General features: G+C 36.9%; 1 protein-coding gene across 1 annotated transcript; it reads right to left on the bottom strand.

Annotated features, from left to right (window-relative positions):
* Positions 1-3281: 3281 nt before the first annotated feature.
* Positions 3282-19549, bottom strand: GABRA6 (gamma-aminobutyric acid type A receptor subunit alpha6). The gene is made up of 9 exons (XM_081498054.1): positions 19512-19549; positions 19196-19314; positions 18547-18614; positions 16389-16609; positions 16221-16303; positions 15777-15920; positions 15216-15368; positions 13763-14022; positions 3282-3557 (listed from the first exon to the last, which is right to left on the bottom strand). The coding sequence occupies exons 1-9, from the start codon at positions 19547-19549 to the stop codon at positions 3282-3284; spliced, it is 1362 nt and encodes a 453-aa protein (XP_081354180.1).
* Between the last annotated feature and the right edge of the window lie 1798 nt (positions 19550-21347).

Genomic DNA, 21347 nt, shown 5'->3' with positions numbered 1-21347 from the left:
CTTAATACTATCTTGTTAAGTTGTGATATGAGATGTGAGAGTTGGATGTGAGATATGGATGTGAGAGTTGGACTATAAAGAAAGCTGAGCAGTGAAAAATTGACGCTTTTGAACTGTGGTGTTGGAGAAGACTCTTGAGAGTCCCTTGGACTGCAAGGAGATCCAACCAGTCCATCCTAAAGGAGATCAGTCCTGGGTGTTCATTGGGAAGACTGATGTTGAAGCTGAAGCTCCAATACTTTGGCCACCTGCTGCGAAGAGCTGACTCATTGGAAAAGACCCTGATGTTGGGAAGGATTGAGGGCAGGAGGAGACGGGGACGACAGAGGATGAGATGGTTGGATGGCATCACTGACTCAATGGACATGAGTTTGAGTAAGCTCCGAGAGTTGGTGATGGACAGGGAGGCCTGGTGTGCTGCGGTTCATGGGGTCACAAAGAGTCTGAAACAACTGAGCAGCTGAACTGAACTAACACTACCTTCCTCCCTTTGATGTCTGACTCCTTTAGTTACTATCTCTTTTACTCATTTAACAGTTCTTTCTGTATTGAATTCTCTCTATTGAAATATCTTGTCTGATTTTTATTTTATGCAGTCTTAATTTGATCTCTAAGAGTTGTATGAACTAGGATAAGTCATCCTCCCATTCACTCATCCTCCCAAACACTCAATCCCTTGTCTGTTTAACTAGGCGGTGGGGGATGTGGTTACAGAAGGAGGAGTATAAATAATACCAAGGTGGTCTTTCACAACTTGTTTTCTGAGAAATGCTAGTCAAGCATTTCCTTCTTGCAAAATAATACTTATGGCCATGTGGACTTGGGAAATGTTAACTACTATAGCAAACTGTGAGAGAATCACAATGCACATAAGCATAATCAAGGCTCTGAGAAGACCAGCAGAAAAGAAACCTATTTTGCTTTGATTCAATATCTCCCTTCAAATTCTTTAACTCGGGAAACTCTTCTTTCCAGTTAACCTCTCTTACCACCCTATGACATACACTGAGAAATTCTTAGCAGTTCAAAAGTTTTGCAAATTTTTTTTCAAGATACTTTCATTGAGGAGAAATATAATGCCTATAATATATAACAGTTTTAATGGGTTTTATTTATCTTTTTCAGCTCGAAGCATAGATGTTGACTGACAGTAATGTGCTTTGCAGTGAAATGTAGAGTAAATGCTGAGGCAGGGCAGGAAGGATGTTAGAACACCAGGAAAATTATTTCAGGAAATGAAAGACAAAGTGAGAGAATTTTGGAGGGGATTATAGGACAGACTCATTGTATGGTTAAGTGAACAAGCTATGGATTCAACTGCTTAGGTATGACTCTCTGCTCTAGCACTTGAGTACCACTTGATTCTGAACAAAATCATTCGTCTTCACTGTCCCTGAGTTTCTTATCTGTAAATGGAGCTAACAGTAGTATATATGTCACAGGTTTGTGAAGAAATTAAGTATAACGTAGTATATAATGTGATTAACACCAACTTGCACTTAATTATTTCATGTATTCTCAAAAACAGGAAAAGGCCTTGTATAATGGCTTAATTTAGATAATAAAAAAATTAGTAATGAAATGAATATAAGCTGTTCAAGATGGAAGGAAATTCAGAAGATGTCTATTCTATACCCCTCATCCTATGGAACTACATCTCCCAGAGTCTAAGAGATTTGGTCATGGAGCTAATTAATAGGGAAGTTAGATGGAGATCTTAGCTTCCTCACCCTTAGTAGAGCTATTTCAATTAAACTTTAATTTGTTTAACCATAGAATTTTTTTGGTATTTTCCTGGATAAAGGCAAGAGTAGTAATTCCAGAATATTGCTTTCTGGGTTCAGAGCTCTGGCTGATCTCAGTGATTTTTAAGACCCAGCTATGGTTAGTGAGGGATTTGTTGATCTGCACAAAGCATGACACATGCTTTCTCCTGCTTCTAGTTCCTGTTTCCCTAACACCATTCTGTGTGGGAGAAATATGGGTAGAGTTAGCATCAGGAGGAGCTGGAATAGTAGGAAGGGATAAAAATAGTCTCATTAAGTTTTTTTCAGCTTGATTGAGGTACAATTGATAAATAAAGTTGCAAGATACTTAAAGTGTACAATGGGATGATTTAATATATGTATACATAGTGAAATGATTTCCTCTTTCAGGTTAATTAACATATCCATCATCTAGTGTATTTACTTTTTTTAATGAAAACATTTAATTTCTGCTCTCTTAGCAAATTTCAATTATATGATCACTGTTATCAACTATAGTCACCCTATTTATCTTATAACAGAAAGCATGTTGAGTGAGCTGAAAGGAGATGAAGGATTGACTACTAGAATACAAACTCACATTTTTTTTTAGAACTGGATGACCAAGTCTGCTACTCATATTTTCTACCTCTCAGAATCCTGAGGGACACTAACACTGAGGAGGTAACCACTTCATTTCCCCATACTTGAGGAAACTCTTCTGAGCTTTATTAAACAGATCCAGAGAACCATGTTTATTATTGTTTTGTTTAGTGATACACTTAGAAAGATAAAGAATATGAGATATAAGAACAGTCATAATATACAAGCTTTCTACCACTTTATGGACTTATGATGAACATATTATTTTGAAAGAAGAGCTTAATGAGATAAAACAACTCTGTACTGCAGTCCAACTGAAGCTATATACAACGCATATATAGTTTATGATCTATGTATAATTCATATGTATAAAAACAACATACTTTATTGATGTAAAATAGCACAGCAAGGTTTAAAACAAATGGCTAAGCTCAATGCAGACTTTACAATGCCCCTGAAAGCCATTTTACTAGCATAAAGGCCTCCAACATGCTGGTATTAACCTACTGATAAATATTTAGACTATTTATATTTTGTTCTCTTCAAAACTAAGCCAAAATAAATATATTTTAAGGCAACCTTTAGAAGTGTCAGCATTTCCTAGTTTATCTGCTTTGTGGCAAATGTTATTCACAGTGTCAATTAAAATATTGAACAATGAAGGACAAAGATTGGCAAATTCATCCTGAATCCATTATATCCTTTTATAAAGTTTTCTCTAATGTACAGAAAATCATATTCTTCAGCAACCTTCACCTTCCAATCATGAAGAGTAACATTATTGCTTTTCTGCCCATACACACTTACTCAGTTATATGTTAGAGATTTCAATTTTGATTTCATGTTCGGAAAAGCATCTATACAAGTCTCATTGCTATTTTTAAAAATTCAGAAAATGAGAACTTACAGAATACAGGTTATTATGGCTGCAAGCTATTCCACACTGTTGCTAACTTCCATGGTATCTTTGGAAAGATAAACTATCCAGTATACAAGGTTGAATCCTGCAAATGCAACTGGGAAGAGAATCCGAGAATACTGGTCTATTTTACTGGTACCTCCACAGGTTGGAGAGAGGGGTGGGGGGGTGACAGGTGTTGAAGGTAAGATGGGAGCTCTTGTGAGGACTTTGCTGGCTTCGGGGGATGGAACTATTGGCAATGTCAGAGATGTGATTCTTTTCTTCAGATGGTACTTGGAATCAGGATGCTGTAGAGAAAAATATACATATATATTCTGCTTAGGTAAAGGAACAGACATCACTCATTCGTTTTATCATCATTGACTGATGTTTGCTGACTCTTATTATATAAGTTGAGCTTCCCTTGTGGCTCAGATGGTAAAGAGTCTGCCTGCAATGTGGGAGACCGGGGTTCGATCCTGGGTCAAAAAAATCCCCTGGAGAAGGAAATTGCAACCCACTCCAGTACTCTTGCCTGGAAAATCCCATGGATGGAGGAGCCTAGATGGCTATAGTCCGTGGGGTCACAAAGAGTTGGACACAACTGAGCAACTTCACTTTCTTTCTCTTTCTTTCTATCATATAAGTTAAAGTACCAGCAAATTCTTTTTTCTTTTTTTCGAAGTGGACCGTTTTCAAAGTTTTTATTGAATTTGTTACAATATTGCTTCTGTTTTATGTTTTGTTTTTTTGACCGTGAGGCATGTGGGATCTAAGCTTCCTGATTAGGGACTGAACCAGCACGCCCTGCACCTGCAATGAATTGGAAAGCCAAGTCCCAACCACTGGATCACCAGGGCAGTGTCATCAAATTCTTAATAATATTTGATAGTGCTACTTGTCTAAGAAGGTGGTAAAACAGATTCTGAAAACATTGATTTACTAACAGCCACTGGTAGCTCAGTTGGTAAAGAACCTGCCTGCAATTCAGCAGACCCCAGTTGGATTCCTGAGTCAGGAAGATCCCCTGGAGAAGGGATAGGCTACCCGCTCCAGTATTCTTGCCTGGAGAATTCCATGGACTACATAGTCCATGGGGTCTCAAAGAGTCATACATGACTGAGCGAATTTCACTTAATATCCTATAATTTAATACATCAGCAATTGATGCCAAGCATGATCCATGTCCCAGGAACTGTGTTGAGTATTGTACCATTAGGAAGAGATAAGCCAGGTTATAAAGGTTTATCCACCCACTACCCCAGTTATGCATAAACCTATATGGCAGTGTGTATAGGAAATGAGAGGGAATGTCATGATGACAGAGAATTTCACTTTGGAGTATGTGGGCAATTAGTTAATACCATAAAATAACAGCTCAGTTAAATGATAGCATTCTTGTAGACACGTTCCCAGCCTACAGCCTAATCTTCACACATTCATAAATTTGAACCAACTGAGGTATGAACAATAGCAAAAAAATTTTAAAGTGCTCATGTCTATCAAAAGCCAGGCACAAAATAGAAATACCCTTACTATTCTTCCCTTGAAATATGACTGCCTCTTGGTCCAGAGTTCTGTATTGTGAGCTTTCTGCTTCCTATTCAGAACTTCTCTACTGTCTCCTTCCATCTTACGTTACCAAAAATGATATATTTACTAACCTCAGAATTATTATATGTTCTTTTCTATCATTAGCTTTTCTGTTCCACTGAAATCAGAGAACAACCAATTCTAGTCTTGAAAGGGATATTCAGTGCATTAAGTAACAGATGAGAGGCTGAGATCTAGATGTGGGAACTGCTTCACCCACGCTTTCACAGCCAGTAATAAACCACCCTGGTTAATCTCAGTGCTTGCTATATCCCAGCATCTTCTCTTCGTTACTCTAAAGTATTGAGCCTGCTTCAGAGACACTAATTCTGTTTGCTTTAGACGCCTTTCAAGATGGTGGAGTCTAGGGGGGCTTCCTCTGATTCTTACCTTTTCTTGTCTACAGCCTGTAATAATCACTCTCCTTGTGGCTGGGTTGTCCTTGCTGAGTCCCTGCCTTCACACGCATGCTGTACATTATCCCTGCTCTTGCAAAACTGCCTTGTTTCCTCTCTGGCAGCAAAATCGCCACTTTGCTGCCTGGCAGGGTGTGTTATTCATGTGGACAGACTCCCGTGGCTTTAGACAGCAGCCCCATGGCAACAGCGTGAGGCGGCCGCCTCCCCGGTGCTGGTGGAACCACAGGACCGGAATGGCCCGCCGATGCGGTGACACTTGGACTCTGGGAAAACAGCAACCCCAAGAACCTCTTCTCTGTCTACTCCTGAATTTTGCTTTTGATTTGTCGTGGATGTTGCTGAACATCTAAATAGTAATAGTCATCATAGAGAATTCAAGACCGTTGTGCTTTTGGGGGCCATAGAAAACCCTGTTTCTTTACCAAAGAAGCAAGAATAAATCACTGTAAAGTCTGATTTGACTTGACCATGGCGAATTTCAAGCAAAGAATATCTTTACTTGTTATCTGTTGACCAGATATTGGGCTAGGCACTGTGGACAGAAATAAATAAATCAAAGTTGTTGGAGGTAGAGACTTTCAAATAGAAGATTGCCCAGTCTACTGATCTTGAATAGGAAATAAGTGACATTTTCTATTAAAAATATGTGACAATCTTCTTTGATTCTTTGCTTTATAAACCATTGTCACTCTCCTTTCATAAATTCTATTCATTCCTCAAAGTCGGTTTTAAGCTTCACTTTCTTACTGGAGCCTCCTTTCACTTCTCATGCCCTCATTGATCATTCTTTCTTTTCAGTGCCTACATCTGTAATATACAGTTATCAATCTAGGTATTGATATATGGGTACAATATCTGACATTGTACACAGCTGTCTTGTGTATTAGTCTGTTTTACAAATAAATTGTTAAACAACTGAAAAAAAATGTGACAACAGAGGACAACTGTGCCTAGGGTCACCAATAGTGTGTGGATAGGACCAGTGTAGTGGTATTTCAGGCTCAATACGTGCTGCCTGTCTTAGAAGATAAACATAAATAACATTGTCGGCCAAAGCTTTCTATCATGTTTCCCAAATTCTAATTTGAATTTTCAACCATTATATATGTTATCAAAATGTTATCCACCTGACAGAGCAAAATGTGTCACTGTTTAATCCTTTAGAAAGAGTTCTCCTCCTTCCAGATACACAGAACATTAAAATATTTTACTCTAATAAATTTTCTAAGTACCTTAATGGAGAATAAAGAGGGCAAGGCTTTAGAGCAGATCATCTTTCTGAACCTGTCTTGATTTTTAACAGCATGCATTGTCTGTCTGTCATCTATGTTTCTTTCTTTTTAAGGGAGAAAGAGGGCAGATGTGAACAAGTTCATTGAGATGGAAGAGTGTAAATTATAATCTAGCATAAAAATATAATGTATTGTTTTATCTCCCTCTTTCTTTTGGAGATGTGGAGAGAAGTTATTTGTCAATTTCTTGGCATGTCATGTGTCACAAATGACTTAATGAGGATTGCCAAATAGCCCTTGTTCAGAGTTAAGCAAGATTGTTCAAGACCTAATGCATGAAAAATTTATGCATAACAGCATTAGCTTGGAATTAAACATCTCCTATGATAGGATCCTTCTTTTCCTCATCTGCTGCCCTGGGCAGTCTCTATGGAGGGTTGCTTAGGAGTTAGAGGGAAACAGAGTCAGAAAGCCCTAGTCTGCAATTATACATTCACTACTTATCTGCCGTATGACTTAGACATGGCAAAGGAGTCATACATTCTCCCTAAGCTTAAAATTTCCATCTTTAGAGACAATAATTATTTCATCTGTAAGGATTTTTTCCCTTTCTTTAAAAACTTGGGAAAGAAAATGTCTCTTCATTATATAAGTCCTGCCTACTTAGCTGTTACAACTCTTCTTGCTATCATATCTTCCCTGTAAACATTGCTTCTGTTGTGCTTTATCCCCCTTCCTGACTTAAAATCTCCTTAATGTAGAAATCTCTCTTAATGGTAGAAGGCATATTATTTTCACGTGTAAGTACTCCAAACTGCCTAGCCAGTGCATAGAACACGGTGAATGCTTCATAAGCATATGATAAATCAATAAATGAATGAAAATCTAAACATTTTCTGAGACTTATAAGAGTTTTCAGGCAAAGAGAAGGGAACAAAATATTTCATGATTATTTTACATTATATTTTAGCATATTATTTATATTACATTATATTACAAGTACCATGCTTCCAAGGTGGCACTAGTGGTAAAGAACTTGCCTGCCAATGTAGGAGACGTAAGAGACGTGGGTTTGATCCCTGGGTCAGGAAGATCCCCCCTGGAGGAGGGCATAGCAACTCACTCCAATATTATTGCCTGGAAAATCCCCGTGGACAGAGGATCCTGGTGGGCTACAGTCCAAAGGTCACAAAGAGTTGGACACAATTGAAGCAACTTAGCACACAGGCATGCACATAGGTACCATATCTATACACTTACCATTTACAAGCACTACCTGGGACTCTGCCTGCATTATTTTGCTTATTCCTATAAAGAATCTCTAATGTAATAATATTTTGTTTTAGAGATGAGCTAATGAAGGTATAAGCAGAAGCTCACACAAGTAATAAGTGGTAGCACCTGAATTCAATCCCTCTTAGATGCCTAAGAGCAGGGGTCCCCAAGCTCTGGGCCACAGAGAGCTTGGGGACCCCTGTCAGATGAGAGGCAGCAATAGATTAGAAATAAAGTGCACATTGAATGTAATGTGCTTGAATCTTCCCCAAACCATCCCCCAACCCCGGTTCATGGAAAAAGTATCTTCCATGAAGTTGGTTCCTGGTGCCAAAAATGTTGGGGACCACTGCTAAGAGCATAATCTTAATAAATACCATTTTTCCTTCCCATCAACTTCAGGGTTTAGGGCACAGTTGTTTCTCAGTCACAAAGTTACTGACATATTGATACTTCTTAGTTGTGGGGACTGTTCTGTACATCATGGGATGTTGAGTAGCATCCTTGTCCTCTATCTCTAAGATACCTGTAGCACCCACATCCTCAGAGTTTTAACAACCAAAAATGCCCTTGTATCATGACATATGTCCTCTGGGGACACCCACCACTGAGCATCACTGGTTTAGAATTACACTGTCTCATTGTACAGCGATGGCTGGGGGATTTCTGTGCTAAGTCACTTCAGTCGTGTCCAACTCTTTGTGACCCTATGAACTGTAGCCTGCCAGGCTTCTCTGTCCATGGGGATCTCCAGGCAAGTACACTGGGGTGGGTTGTCGTGCCCTCCTCCAGGGGACCTTCCTGATTCAGGGATTGAACCCACATCTCTTATGTCTCCTGCGTTGGCAGGTGGGTTTTTTTACCACTAGTGCCACCTGGGAGGTTTCTAGTAGGTAACAAATACAAGCTTCTCAAGGAAATGTCAGAGAGCTGAATAACCCACACACTAGATAATCAGTTCCTGGATAATTAGAAATCGGCAGTATAGAGACCGGACATCTAAAATTTAGAAGAATCACAGTGAGTTTCTGACATGAAAAGGAAGCCAGTTTTGCAAGCCATTCAAGCTACAGGTTTGCATCAGATTCTGCCTGCCTTATTGTAAACTCAGCAGCTTCAGTTGGTGGTAAAATAGGCTTTTGTCAGAGTCCAGATGAGGGCTCAGCTTGGGGCTGTCACTGTTTTGAGTGGAACACCTGTGGTTTTGAATTTTTCCAGGGCTCCCCTGCTGCTCAGTGCAATCCTGCTTTTGGTATTTTTAGAGCACTGCTTTGTTTTAAGTAACGCCATATTGCAAAGGTACTTGAAGTCAAACTGGACATTGTGACAGTCAGTTATTTGGTATGGGGATAAGGCATTTGGGAACTACTAAGAGCAATTTTGATACAATATTCAGTGAGTCTAATATATTAAAGAGGAGGGAGCAATGGGTTACCTCCTAGGGGAGATATTCCAACCAGGGCTGCATTACTCTAGGGCAAACAAAGCATCTGCTTTTAACCAGGGCACCAAAAACAAGAGAAAATATTTTTGAAAACATTTCGTATTTGACAATTTTTAAAATGATAGTATTAATAATTATGAAGAAAATGAACTCTGTCAAATGTCCTTACATTTATAGCTGGTAGAAATGGGAGCAGAGACAATTCCAGAATATCTACGGAGAAGCAGCTTATTGGTAGCAATCTGGTAGGTCAGTGGTGCTAGAGACATGTCTGAAAACCACACTGAAATGTTTGGAGGGTCCTGAAAGGAATACTGGATGGGGATTTGATGGAAGGTATAGGGAAAGAGCTAATTGCCTACACTTCTCATCTGACCCACCCCACGCTCTCTGTAAGGCATATGATGGTGCTACCATGGGGAAGGGGCATCATGGTCTTTCTGGTGCTCAGAATCTCTGATGGTCTTAATTCAACTGCTAATTCTTTGGAGTAATGATAGTACACAAAGAAATCTCAGCGATATTAGGAACAGGGGGGGTAAATCTATGCTTCATATTTCTTTACACACGTGAAGGGCAACATGATTATGGCCCAGCAGATGTTTCACCTTTGAAAAGAGAACAGAAAGGACAATATGTCTTACTTCCTTCTCTGTGCCCAAGTTGCTAATCACTGACTTAGTGTCTCTAGATCAGGGCCAGGCTCATCCTTCTGTTCTCAACATAGGCACCACTTCCTGCAGAATCACCCCCTCCAGACTGAGCCAATCCTCTTGCATGGCCCTTCTTCAGCCTACTGTACATCTGTAACCACAATCTTTATCACAGCGCATTGTCATGGCTCCTGGATTTCCCTCTCTTCCCACTTGATGGGCAGTTCCATGACAGAAGAGGCCCTATCGATGTTGCTTACTGATGAATTCTCAACGATCTACAAAGGGTCTGCATATAAAGGCACTTAACAAATGCTTATGGTATGAATAATTTGAACACATAGGTACTCAATAAATTGGTGTCAGGTGACAAGAAAAATAAATTATGTAATCAGTATAAACACAGTTATTCTCTCAATTAATTAAATTTTGGTCAACTTTATAGATAATTAGTGAAAAACATCACACCTTCCATGAAAAAGAGAAGTCACATTGGATGTGTTGAGTAGTGGGGCAGAGGATTCATTCTTAAGAACTTGGTGGTGAGGACTTAGATGTTTATAATAAAAAGAATACTAGGAAAACATGCCTAAAGAGATCAGAGTCTAAACTCAGTCTTATCTACAAAATAAGTACACCCTAGACAAATAATAAGTTCTGAAACATAAATACAGGAGTACTTTCTAATGCCAAAAAAGCATACCATATATAAACAATATGGAAATATACCATATAAGCGGGAAAGAAGCACTGGATAATTTCTTCTCAAAATCTAAAAATATAAAGTCTCCACTTACAAATGCCTTAAAAACAGAAAGATTATTAATCTGTAGAATACTCTGAAGATTTAGATTTAGTCTCTTCAGGTATGAGTACTAGATTTTAAATGTCTGAATTTCTTTATCATTATTATAAATTTCAAGGTCAAATTCAAAGTGATAAAGTTTTCACATTCATTCTAACTAGTTTCCTGTGAAAAGCAATGTGCACTTTAAAACGTACAATTTAGAATCACATGAAATATCCAAACACTTAATCTCATTTCAACTTTGCCATATTGGTTTGCTATTTCAATGTCCAACTTACCCAAATAATGTTATTTTGATTACAACTGAATAGGCATTTTTAAATGTCATGGTATTTGAAAGAAAAAATGACCTTGTAATCATAATATACCATTGTGCTGTATAAATTCCAAATATGTAATTTATGTTTGTTCCTCTATATTATAAAAGGCAATTGCCAAGTTTTGACATAAATAAATAAAATGCACATGTTCTATGTAAGCATCTGTATTTATTTCTTGATGCCTACAAGGTTTATATTGTTAGGTTTGGTTACTTTTGTTTTTATTTTTATACTTTGACTTAGCCTTTCAGAAACAAAAGTCTCCTTTTCATTGCCTTGAAATATTTTAAGTGGAGCCAGGTTTAGAAATATAATTTTTCATAGGGGGGAAAAAAGTCAACTTGCAAGGAAAAAAGTACATTGAGATTATTTGAATCCAATTCTTTTACATAAGTTCCCAAAGGACAGCCTAATTATATGTTACTATTTTAGAACTATTAGAAGATAGACTATGTGAAGACCTGAGATCTTAAATTCCGTCTTATTAATAAATTATACCTTTAAAACAATAGACTTAGGGAATGATAACTCTATGCTTTCTCCAAGGATTTGAAATCATATCCTTCTCAGTAATCCATATTTTAAAAGGGTTGAAGTAAGGAAGTTGGTCTTTCCTTTTGTCTCAATACCAGATCAATGACTATATTCAAAATCACTTTTCTTACCCTTTTTCTCATGAGTTTCTCCTCTTATTTTTACTGTACTTGTCAAATAAAGACACTGTTAAATGGTATTTTGATAAATATTAGTTCTTCTTCCTTTCTAGATATATGTTAATATATGACCTTTTGGCAAAATAATAGTTATGTGTCTGTATAGGTACAGATAGCTTGTAACATAATCACATGTTTTTACAAACAAAATAATTCTCAAAAATACTTGGAATTTATCTTTTGTGAAAAATATCATTTTCAACTCATTTGAACGAGGTCTTCAAACTAACGTATTTTTGTTACAAATTTATATTTTTATGACCTTTGAAAACACATGTGTGGGGATGTGTGCGCGCTCAGTCATGTCCAACTCTTTGCAACTTCATGGACCATAGCCTGCCAGGCTCCTCTGTCCGTAAGATTTCCCAAGGAAGAATACTGGAGTGAGGTGCCGCTTCCTCCTCTAGGGGATCTTCCCAGCCCAGGGATCAAATCCACATCTCTGGTGTCTCCTGCTTTGGCAGGTGGTTTCTTTACCACTAGTGCCACCCAAATGGCAACCCACTCCGTGTTCTTGCCTGGAGAATCCCAGGGATGGCAGAGCCTGATGGGCTGCCATCTATGGGGTCACATAGAGTCGGACACAACTGAAGCGACTTAGCAGCAGCAGCAGCAGCGCCACCCAAACATCATTAAATGAAAGAAAGAATTTTGGAAATCACCTTATCTACATTCAGAAAAGGTTTTACCCAGTGGTATGTACTCTTTCATAGTTCAGTCTCTGAGAAAGTGCTGGGGAGGTTAAGGCATCAGCCTCTGTATAGTTGTGAATATTAGGATTTCTGGAATCCATTCTTAGGTTTTCTAAGTAATTAATGTTTCCCTTCTCTGATCCTCTGTTTTTTATTTTCAAGTGTAATTTGACTGGATTACTGGATGGGAGACTTCTTTTTTAATGAGGTCTAATTTAAGGAAAAAATCTTTAAATGATGAATTGCCACTTATCATGGACTGGTCTTATCCTTTGGAGAAAATGCAAATTCTCAAACAAGTTTCTTAGTTTATCAAAGAGAAAAGTGTCAATAAAAATGATCTTTTAAAGCCAATAAATAGATCAGTATTTGGAAAATAAAATACATACAGTGTTATAATTTTTATCATCAAATTTAAGTAAGGATTAACTGGTTTTGTGATTTGGAAATATTCGTGAGAATTGATCAGTTATAAAGAAATTTCCAATTCAAAGTGTCTGCATTACTTGATCTTGCAGAGCAAAATTTTTCTCTTTTCAAGAGCTACAGCTTGGAATTTGTGTTGAAGTAAAAATGTATACTTGTCAATCAATTCTGCAATCCTTTTTTTAAGAAATATATGCAACTTAATTGTGAGCATTTATTCATATACATAATTGAAATTTGAGGGCACATTTATGACCCTTGAATTATTAATACTATCATTTATTTTTTATTAAAAAATGCTTTGGGGATCAGCATTTAGTCACTGCAAATATAAACTTAATTTTATAGATATTTTTCACTGATTAAGTCTTTGCAAAAATTAATATACATAAAATATGCATATTATATACATATAACATGAATGTGAACATGAGAATGTTTTCATGTGACTCAGAAACTTGGCTTATGACTCAGCATTCACAGACTCTAATATACACGTCTTGCCCTTCTGGATTAAAGCAACAAGCAGATTTCTAACAAAAATTGTCCATAGGAGTCCCTGTTTGTTTCCTCCAGACTCTGGAGCCTCATTAGGAATGTTTTTTTCTTTCTTTTTAACTTTATTCTCCCTGGTCGATATATGGGAACCCGTTCAAAGGAAACATTTAAAGGCTGAGAATTTTCTCATCTCCTCTGAGAACTTGGAACCTGCCAGTACTAGTAAGGATGATGAAAGAGGAATACCAAAAGTTTAGAGCAAAGATAAATGAAGGATTGTTGCTTGGCTTTATCCTGTGAAGTTGGAGAAGTTGGCCTTGGAACCAAAGTTACATAACTTGTAACTAATATTACTTTTGGACTATCTAGTTGTTTGCAATAATTATTCAGGCTGCCTTTTCCTATACAGTGTGGGAAACATTAGAAAAGTAAACAATTACCAAAACAATCTCAGCTTCCAGGGGTTCAGTCGCTTTTGCTATTGTCACTGGGGGTGAGGCTGCAATCTGCGCCTTCCTTTTGGCCTTTCGTGTCTGAAGATTGGTAAAGTAGTTGACAGCAGCAAACTCAATAAGAGCAGAGAAGACGAAAGCAAAGCAAACAGCTATGAACCAATCCATGGCAGTTGCATAAGACACTTTTGGCAAGGAGTGCCGAGCACTGATGCTTAAAGTGGTCATGGTTAAAACAGTGGTGATTCCTAAAACAAAACAGAATAAGAAATGCAGTATTAGCATTTGCAATCGAATAACAGGCTCAAATGGGAACTTGTTGAAGATTTCAGTTACAAATGTAATTTTTGTTATTTTATTATTTTTAATTGTTCATAATTATTATCATAGGCATTCATACTTTTGTATCCTTCAGTAACTCGCATACATTGAAGTTGCTCAAAAAGTCATTTTTTGAGGTGATTTAGTTTAACAATAATAACATAATAGTAAATTATTATTAAATGAGTAATAAAATCTTGAACTTCTGATCATATTTAATGCTGATATAATATTTCATCACATTAATAAGTATTTGCATAGATGATAAATATAAAATTAGATTTCACAATATTTTAATTATAGATTGGTTTTAAGATAAAATATTTAATCACGAGAAAATAATTGCACCACTCATCTTGCAGCAGTTTTCTGTCTTGGAGGGTTTATATAATCCAAAGATGGTTAGCATCATTGTATAAATATTCTTTTATAATTTGTAGAAAGAGATCTGTTTTAGTATGGTAAATTAAAAAGTCAAAGTTCATCTGAGATTTCAATTAAACTCAGATCTTCCCTATGAACTACTAAATTTATAATCATGAAAGCTGAGAAAAAAATTGGGATTTGTTACAGAAGATATTTTCTGTTACATCTCTTTTTCTTATTTCATTTTGTTCCATCACACTGTTAGTGATTCTATATAGCATAAATGTAACTAAATATTTTGGTTGAACGATAGGAAATTGGTGATATTTAACTATTTTTAGACCTAAAAAATGGCAAATTTTTTATGATCCTACCTAATAAAAGGGAGGTATATTTTGTGTATTCATGGGTTCAATATCTTAACTTTTGTTTTCATTGAATTACAGTCATTATAAATTTTCTGCTCTTTCTAGTTATGAAAAAGCAAATTGAGATAAGAAATTCTCCAAAATAGGGCACATGAAAGTCTTAGGAAACCAGCCAGAATTCTTGCTGAGACAAATCTTTTGTTGATTCACCACACAAGTTGTGGTAAGATGAAGGTTACTTCATATGAAACATGTGTCTGAATGAGATAGGAGTTTATTTCCTTTGCGGATTGAAAAAGTTCACTGGTGTGAATATTCCCCTTAAAATACACAACCAATGTGAGCTGGAGGATGATGGAAAGTAGAGCCTGAAGAGTGAAGCATACCAAAAACAGTTCTGGCTGGAACAGACTCCTTATTAATCCAGAAAGACACCTGGGAAAGAATGACTGTCATAATGCAAGGAGTATAGATCTGTATCATGAAGTAGCCCATCTTCCTTTGCAAGTGGAAATAAACTGTCATTATTACGTATTCACCTGTTGGAAGACAGGTATGTCAGTATTATTGCTGTTGACAATGTGCAAAAAGAGTGCAGTTAGAAATAAATCTTACAGATCCTTAAATTAACATGTGTAGGAAGAAAACAAGCAAAGACATTTTTCAATGTATGACAAAGTTAGTCGATCAGCAGATGATAAATGCATCAGCTCATTGTTTTCTGTGGAGTTCTTTTTGTCACATACATATAAAACTACTCACTCCAAGGCTATACAAATCTTTATATATGCACATGGTTGCAAAATCCATCTTATAGCTACTCATTGCTTTAAAACTGCAAGTTTAGCTGAGGATGGCTAATGCAGAGGAAAAACAAATAGATATTTTGAAAATGTGCACTGGAGTCACCTTGTAGGATTCCATTCACATGCTGTTTAAATTCTTACCTGTGTTAGATTTAATTGTCTCACTAGATACTGTTTGTCCAATCAGATCATACTGAAGGAGGCTTGAGGATTCTTCTGGGACTTCCACTGAGTAAAGTGGTCCTTTTTTCCATGTATATATGATTTCACTTTTGGGGTAAGCATCTGAATTTTTTAAACAAATTGCAGTAAATCTGGCTAGTTGTGTTTTTTATTCTTTCAAAGCAAATCTTGTCCATTATAAAAAGAAGATACAAGCATAAATTAAAAAAATTTTTTTCTTTAATCCTGGTGACCAAAACATCTATGTAAAAGATTGACAGATATGATTAAGTAAGTTAATTCCAGTGATTATACAGAGAATATCAGAGTAGTATTTCTCTTTTGCTTTCCAGCCTGACTAAAACCAAATAATTATGTATTTTGAATACATTATTTAACTCTCAGAAGCATTTTGTCACTTACAACTGCCAAACTTGAGCGGACAAGCATGGCCATCCATAGGAAAGTTAACGAGTTTCATAGGACAGTCAGCGTTGATGGTAAGCCTAAGGAACATTGAAATAAATGGTTCTGAGTTAGTATGATGGACAAATCCTTTGAGCAGAGGACAAAGAACTGGGGAAGCCTCACCTCATAGTGTATAGAATGGTTCCATTCTGCATTATTCTGAAGAGTTTATTAGGAGTTGTCATATTGTGAGCAATTGATTTTTTGCCATTCCTAAAAAAAGTGTCAGGTGTCCAGATTTTACTGACCATCAGGTTATTCAAACTCAAAATCTCAGTTGGCCCCCCAAACTTCAACCTCTCATCTGTCCAAGTCTGGCGGAAAAAAACATCCATCGTGTACTCCTAAGAGAAAGTAAGATATTCACACAGGCTGGGTAGATGGTTTATTAAGAATAGTTTATTCACTAGCTTACATACTCAATAGTACAATTTAAGAAATAAAGCAACTTTTTATGACAATAACCTATCAGGAGAACTATAACCAATGAATTATTATTTTTCACACTGTAAGTTTATAATATTATTATAGACAATAGTGTTGATATTGTATAAACTTCCCTTCTCCACCTTCACCTTCAACATTCTTCCTTTTTTTCTATCAGTAATCCATGTCTCTATCTACTAACATACTGATTTCTCTTTCTTTAATTTAGAATAAAAATATAAGATTTAATCTAGGTTTTGTGTTGGCCTTCCTACCATCAATTAGTATAATCATTCCTCTTAGCAACTTGCTTACCTTCAAAGTATATCTGAGCAACACAGTGCCACTTAGTACAGTTCCAAGGATAGAGAAACTTTACTTGATAAGCATACTTTGTCTGCACATCATAATTATTTTATATAGTTCTCAGAGAACATAAAAGCAAATATTACCATGATTACTCAAACAGAGTCTCATTTAAGTATGCATAATCAAAATTATGTTTTAATTTGTGGCTTTTATGAAATAACATTAAGAACTTAAGTATCATGATAAAGGCCTTTGCAAAAGTCAATGATAAATAGCAACTTATAATTATGTCAAAATATTGCCAAGAATTGCTTTGCATCCTTTATATGTTCCTTTATGAGACCTATTACTGCAAGTGGTGATTATATTTTCAAAATATAATTTGACATACAATATATCCATATAATGGTGATCCGGGCTATAACAAGCCTCTCTTGTATAAATACACTTAAAAAAGAGACACACGCATAAAATAAAGTTCTAAGTGTCCCTAGATTTCAATGCTACAGTAGAACATAGTTGTAATTATTTATTCTTGGTGTGAGTCCTACTCAAATGAAAAAATTGATAGTTAAATTGTTGAGGATTCTGAAGAAATGCTGACTCCTTTCTCTCAACTTTTAAGACATTTATCTCCTAAAGTGCTCCTTAGTTTCTGCCCCTCTTCCTTGTTTTTTTTTTCATACTCTCTTCTCCTTTCCTTTCTCTTTTTACTCCTTTCCCCCTTTTTACATTTCTATTCCTTTCTTTTCTGCTTATATTCTCAGCTCAAAAAGCAGAAAATGAAAGTCTCTAATAACTGTTAATCTAGAATTACATCCCCCTAGTATATTTAATGCACCACTTTAAAGAGTTATGTTTTTCTTCAGTTTTAGTATTTATATTTGATTTTTAGGGGGACACACTACCTGAGAAACATGAAAGAATATCATGATACACTTTGTTCTAAAAAACTGGTTCAGTTTTTCACTGCCACTTACTATAAATACCCTCTTACAAATCCTACAGCCATCTGTACCTGGAACAGAGTTCCCAGAACACCTACTGGTCCATTTGCAAACATAAAAGGTGGAATGCATTAGTCTTTCCAAATGACTCCCTTTACTGATTTAATAACATGTACTGAGAATGGTGTACTGCCTGAACAGCCACGTTTTGTGTTTAATAGATCTTCTCAATACACTCTTACATGGCATTCCATCTTTGTTATTTTTTTTTTTACTTCTCCATAAATTTCCTAAAACTACATAAAGATGGGAGAGAATCTTCTCTTTGTAAGGAAGAATTGGCGCTTGATATGTGAACAGAAGAGAGGATATCATCTTAAAAGTCTCCTCAGATTCATGTTCAAGCAGAGCCTTTAGTGAAATGTGAAGGAGATTTGGCCAATAATCTGCTTTAATGGCCATTCCTTCCCAGCATGAGTGCATATATTGCTTTTAGATCTGGAGCCAGGTTTGGTAACAATGTCCATTATCCTTCCTTCTGGGACTCAGTCCTTTCCTCCTTTAAGCAAGATTACTCTCCACACTCTGAGCTCACTCACCATCTCCACGTCTGACACGGGCCCAAAACTTGTCACATAAATGTCTGTTTTGACTTCAGTGACAGCACCTGAAATTAGCCCAAAGGGATATTTATCATCAATGACGTTAAGGGGCTTGAACGGAACGACTGTTTGATAAAGTCCCTTCTCTCAGCCAGAATCTACAACCCATCCTAAAGTAATTCCAGTAGCAAGGGTCCTTTGGTTTTTCAACACTTAAAAACTCAGACTAGTTGCATTATTTTGAATTTATTCCGGCCAAATTGCCAAGTTTAAGGAATGAAAGAAAATTGGGTTAGTATTCTAACAACTACAATAATAATTAATGTTTAGTGATAGCTTTAATGGAACAAATGCTTAAAAATGTGTTTTATATGGAGAATCTCATTTACATTCACACACCCTATGAGACAAGCACTGTTTATACATCCCACTGCTGTCGAGAAAGTGGAGGCTTAGAGAGTTCAAATGACTCACATATAAGGTCAGGAATTGAGGGAGGGACAGAGACTGGATGGCCCCTGCCCCAACCCCAGTGCCCTGCAACTTCCCACTCTGCTATCCCGAGGCCTCTGGGCCTTGGACTGGCACTAAGGGTGAAGAAGGGCACATATGTCACATATGGTCTAGGAAGGACTCTGCCTCTTACCTCCAAATCCTGGTCGCAGCCGATTGTCGTAGCCTTCAAGCAAGTTGTCCAGGATCTGACTGATGTTTTTGGAATAGAAGTTTCCTTCATCTTCAGGTTTCCCCAGGGCATTTTCTACCCTGTGAATAGACAGTCAATGATCCTCCTAGCCTCAGAGAAAATAGGCTGTTCATTCATTGTAACCTTGTCTACCCCACCACACAGATGTGCCATGCCATCCAGGTCACTTCTATGATTTGGTATAGAAGTCATCCAGTGGATGTATGCTTGCCCTTTCCTTGGAGCTAAAAGGAAAAGTCAGAAAACAAAGTCTTACCAGAGAACAATGTACAGACAGGGCAGAGGCGACACCATCCTGCAGTGCACTGAGATGCCCAGCTCGCCCTCCTCCTGCCTTCTCCTCCTCCCAGCCAGTTCCCCTTTTCCAGTTAACTAGAGCGCTCTCCGGGACCACTCATAGCCCTTCTTGTTTGTGTCCAGCCAGTAATCCAGTAGATGAAGATGAAAAGGTTGCCAGCTAAACGTGGAGGGTTCCCCTTGATCTCTTCACTCTCTGTTTTGGCCTTTCACGTGGAACAAGGTGGTTTGGGGTCTTAGAGTGTGTCCCAGTGGACATTTATCCTCCTCTGACTGGCTCAGTTGGGGAGTGAGAGTCTGGAGGGACAATGCATGGTCAGAGAGCAGTGACAATAATCAAATAAGGCATTAGGGGAGATTAGAAGGGAGAAATCCACTGCTAGTTTTGGCATGGACTTAGCAGGGCCCTGTGAGGAAATCTGGACGGCAGTGGCATCTTGCTGATTGAGATTATGTTCCAATGGGCTCGGCATTTATTATTTCTATGGTTCACAGAAGGATTTCTACATAGCTCTCACTGCTTAAAAAGTCTAACAATATTGAGAGCTTCTTGGATGCTCTGATTTCACCAGCTTTATTGTGTCAGTTCCCCCTTTCCTCTCTATTTAAATATTGGTCCTCATTATTACTTGGAAAAGCACTTAGAACACATCAGAACAACAACTGATCATCTTGCTGTTGGATTAGTGTTCTGTTTTTTTTTTTTTTGCAAGTACTTTGCTGATCCTTCTTGTGAAAGGTATGGCATCTCGAGCTAAGTTATAAAGTCGAATGCTGCCTGTAAGAGACAATGTCTGGAAAGAGCTTACTAACATTTCCGTGTAGAAATGCTATAAGAATAAAGTATCCATAAACATGGTTAATGATGATGTTGCTGACACTATTAGGCTTGTGACAGGTCAAAAGTGAAATGTTTGAAACCAAGGAACAGCATTCTCCCCCTAGTCTGATAAAGGGAAGTTGGACTAATACAAGTCTCTTTAAGCCTTATAATTTTAATCTTTAAATAAAAATAATAAAGTATTGTGAATGTGTATATATATATATATATATATATATATATATTTTATAATTCAGGAACATAAGAGCCAGAAGCAAATGTCTTCTTCACTATCCTCCTGCCAGATTCACCCACCATCTACCTAGTTCACAGTCTGTATTTTCAGCACTTAAATTCTACACAAGTGACGGTAACTTGAAGCTGTATAGCACAGTCGTTAAGAGTTATTTCTAAAGATGTGATATAAATAATTTGAGAAACATTTCAAGAAATTAGCTATAAACAAAACAATAATAACAACAGTAGAAACAGAGAAAGTCCAAATTTCTTACGATTTTTTCTTTTAATTATTGAATCTCAGTTATATGCAGTTTTCTAGTTACTCATCAAAAACCTGAATTCCCTCCAGCATTCCTGGCAAGTGGTATTCAGCATCTGATTTCTCACATTGCTTTACTTGTGTTGGATTGAAATCTGCACCCTGGTCCTAGTTCTCACCTTTGAAGCTACACAAAATAACATTATTTCAGAGCAAAACTACATGGCAATCACATAAACAAAGATATCTATCATGTCCTCTCTAATTTAAGCTAAGACTCCAAAAATAATTTTTTGTTTATTACAGAACCTGGTTTTCGTATTTCTTCTTATTCGTTTCACTTTATTTTAAACATAATACAACCAATCACCATAGCATTTTCAATTCCATTGATCGCACTAAATCCTAAGTATCTGATGCTATTAAATAATTCTCTGATCATTTTTACTACAATGTATTATTTTTATAATTCAGAC

This window comes from Giraffa tippelskirchi, chromosome 6 (assembly GCF_054371585.1).
Source record: "Giraffa tippelskirchi isolate mGirTip1 chromosome 6, T2T-mGirTip1v1.2.pri, whole genome shotgun sequence".
Taxonomy (NCBI): Eukaryota; Metazoa; Chordata; class Mammalia; order Artiodactyla; family Giraffidae; genus Giraffa; species Giraffa tippelskirchi.
Note: the sequence above shows the minus strand (reverse complement) of the source record. Positions and strands in the feature narration are given on the sequence as shown.

Bases quoted from the DNA above. Each gene is read 5' to 3' on its own strand.
- GABRA6 (XM_081498054.1), bottom strand. From the start codon at position 19,549: ATGGTGTCGCCTCTGCCCTGTCTGTACATTGTTCTCTG. The intron at 14,023-15,215 runs GTATGCTTCACT...GTTTTGTTTTAG, and splicing joins TCCAGCCAGAACTGTTTTTG to GAATCACCACTGTTTTAACC. The intron at 3,558-13,762 runs GTAATTGTTTAC...TTTTCTCTACAG, and splicing joins TGGAAGCTGAGATTGTTTTG to CATCCTGATTCCAAGTACCA.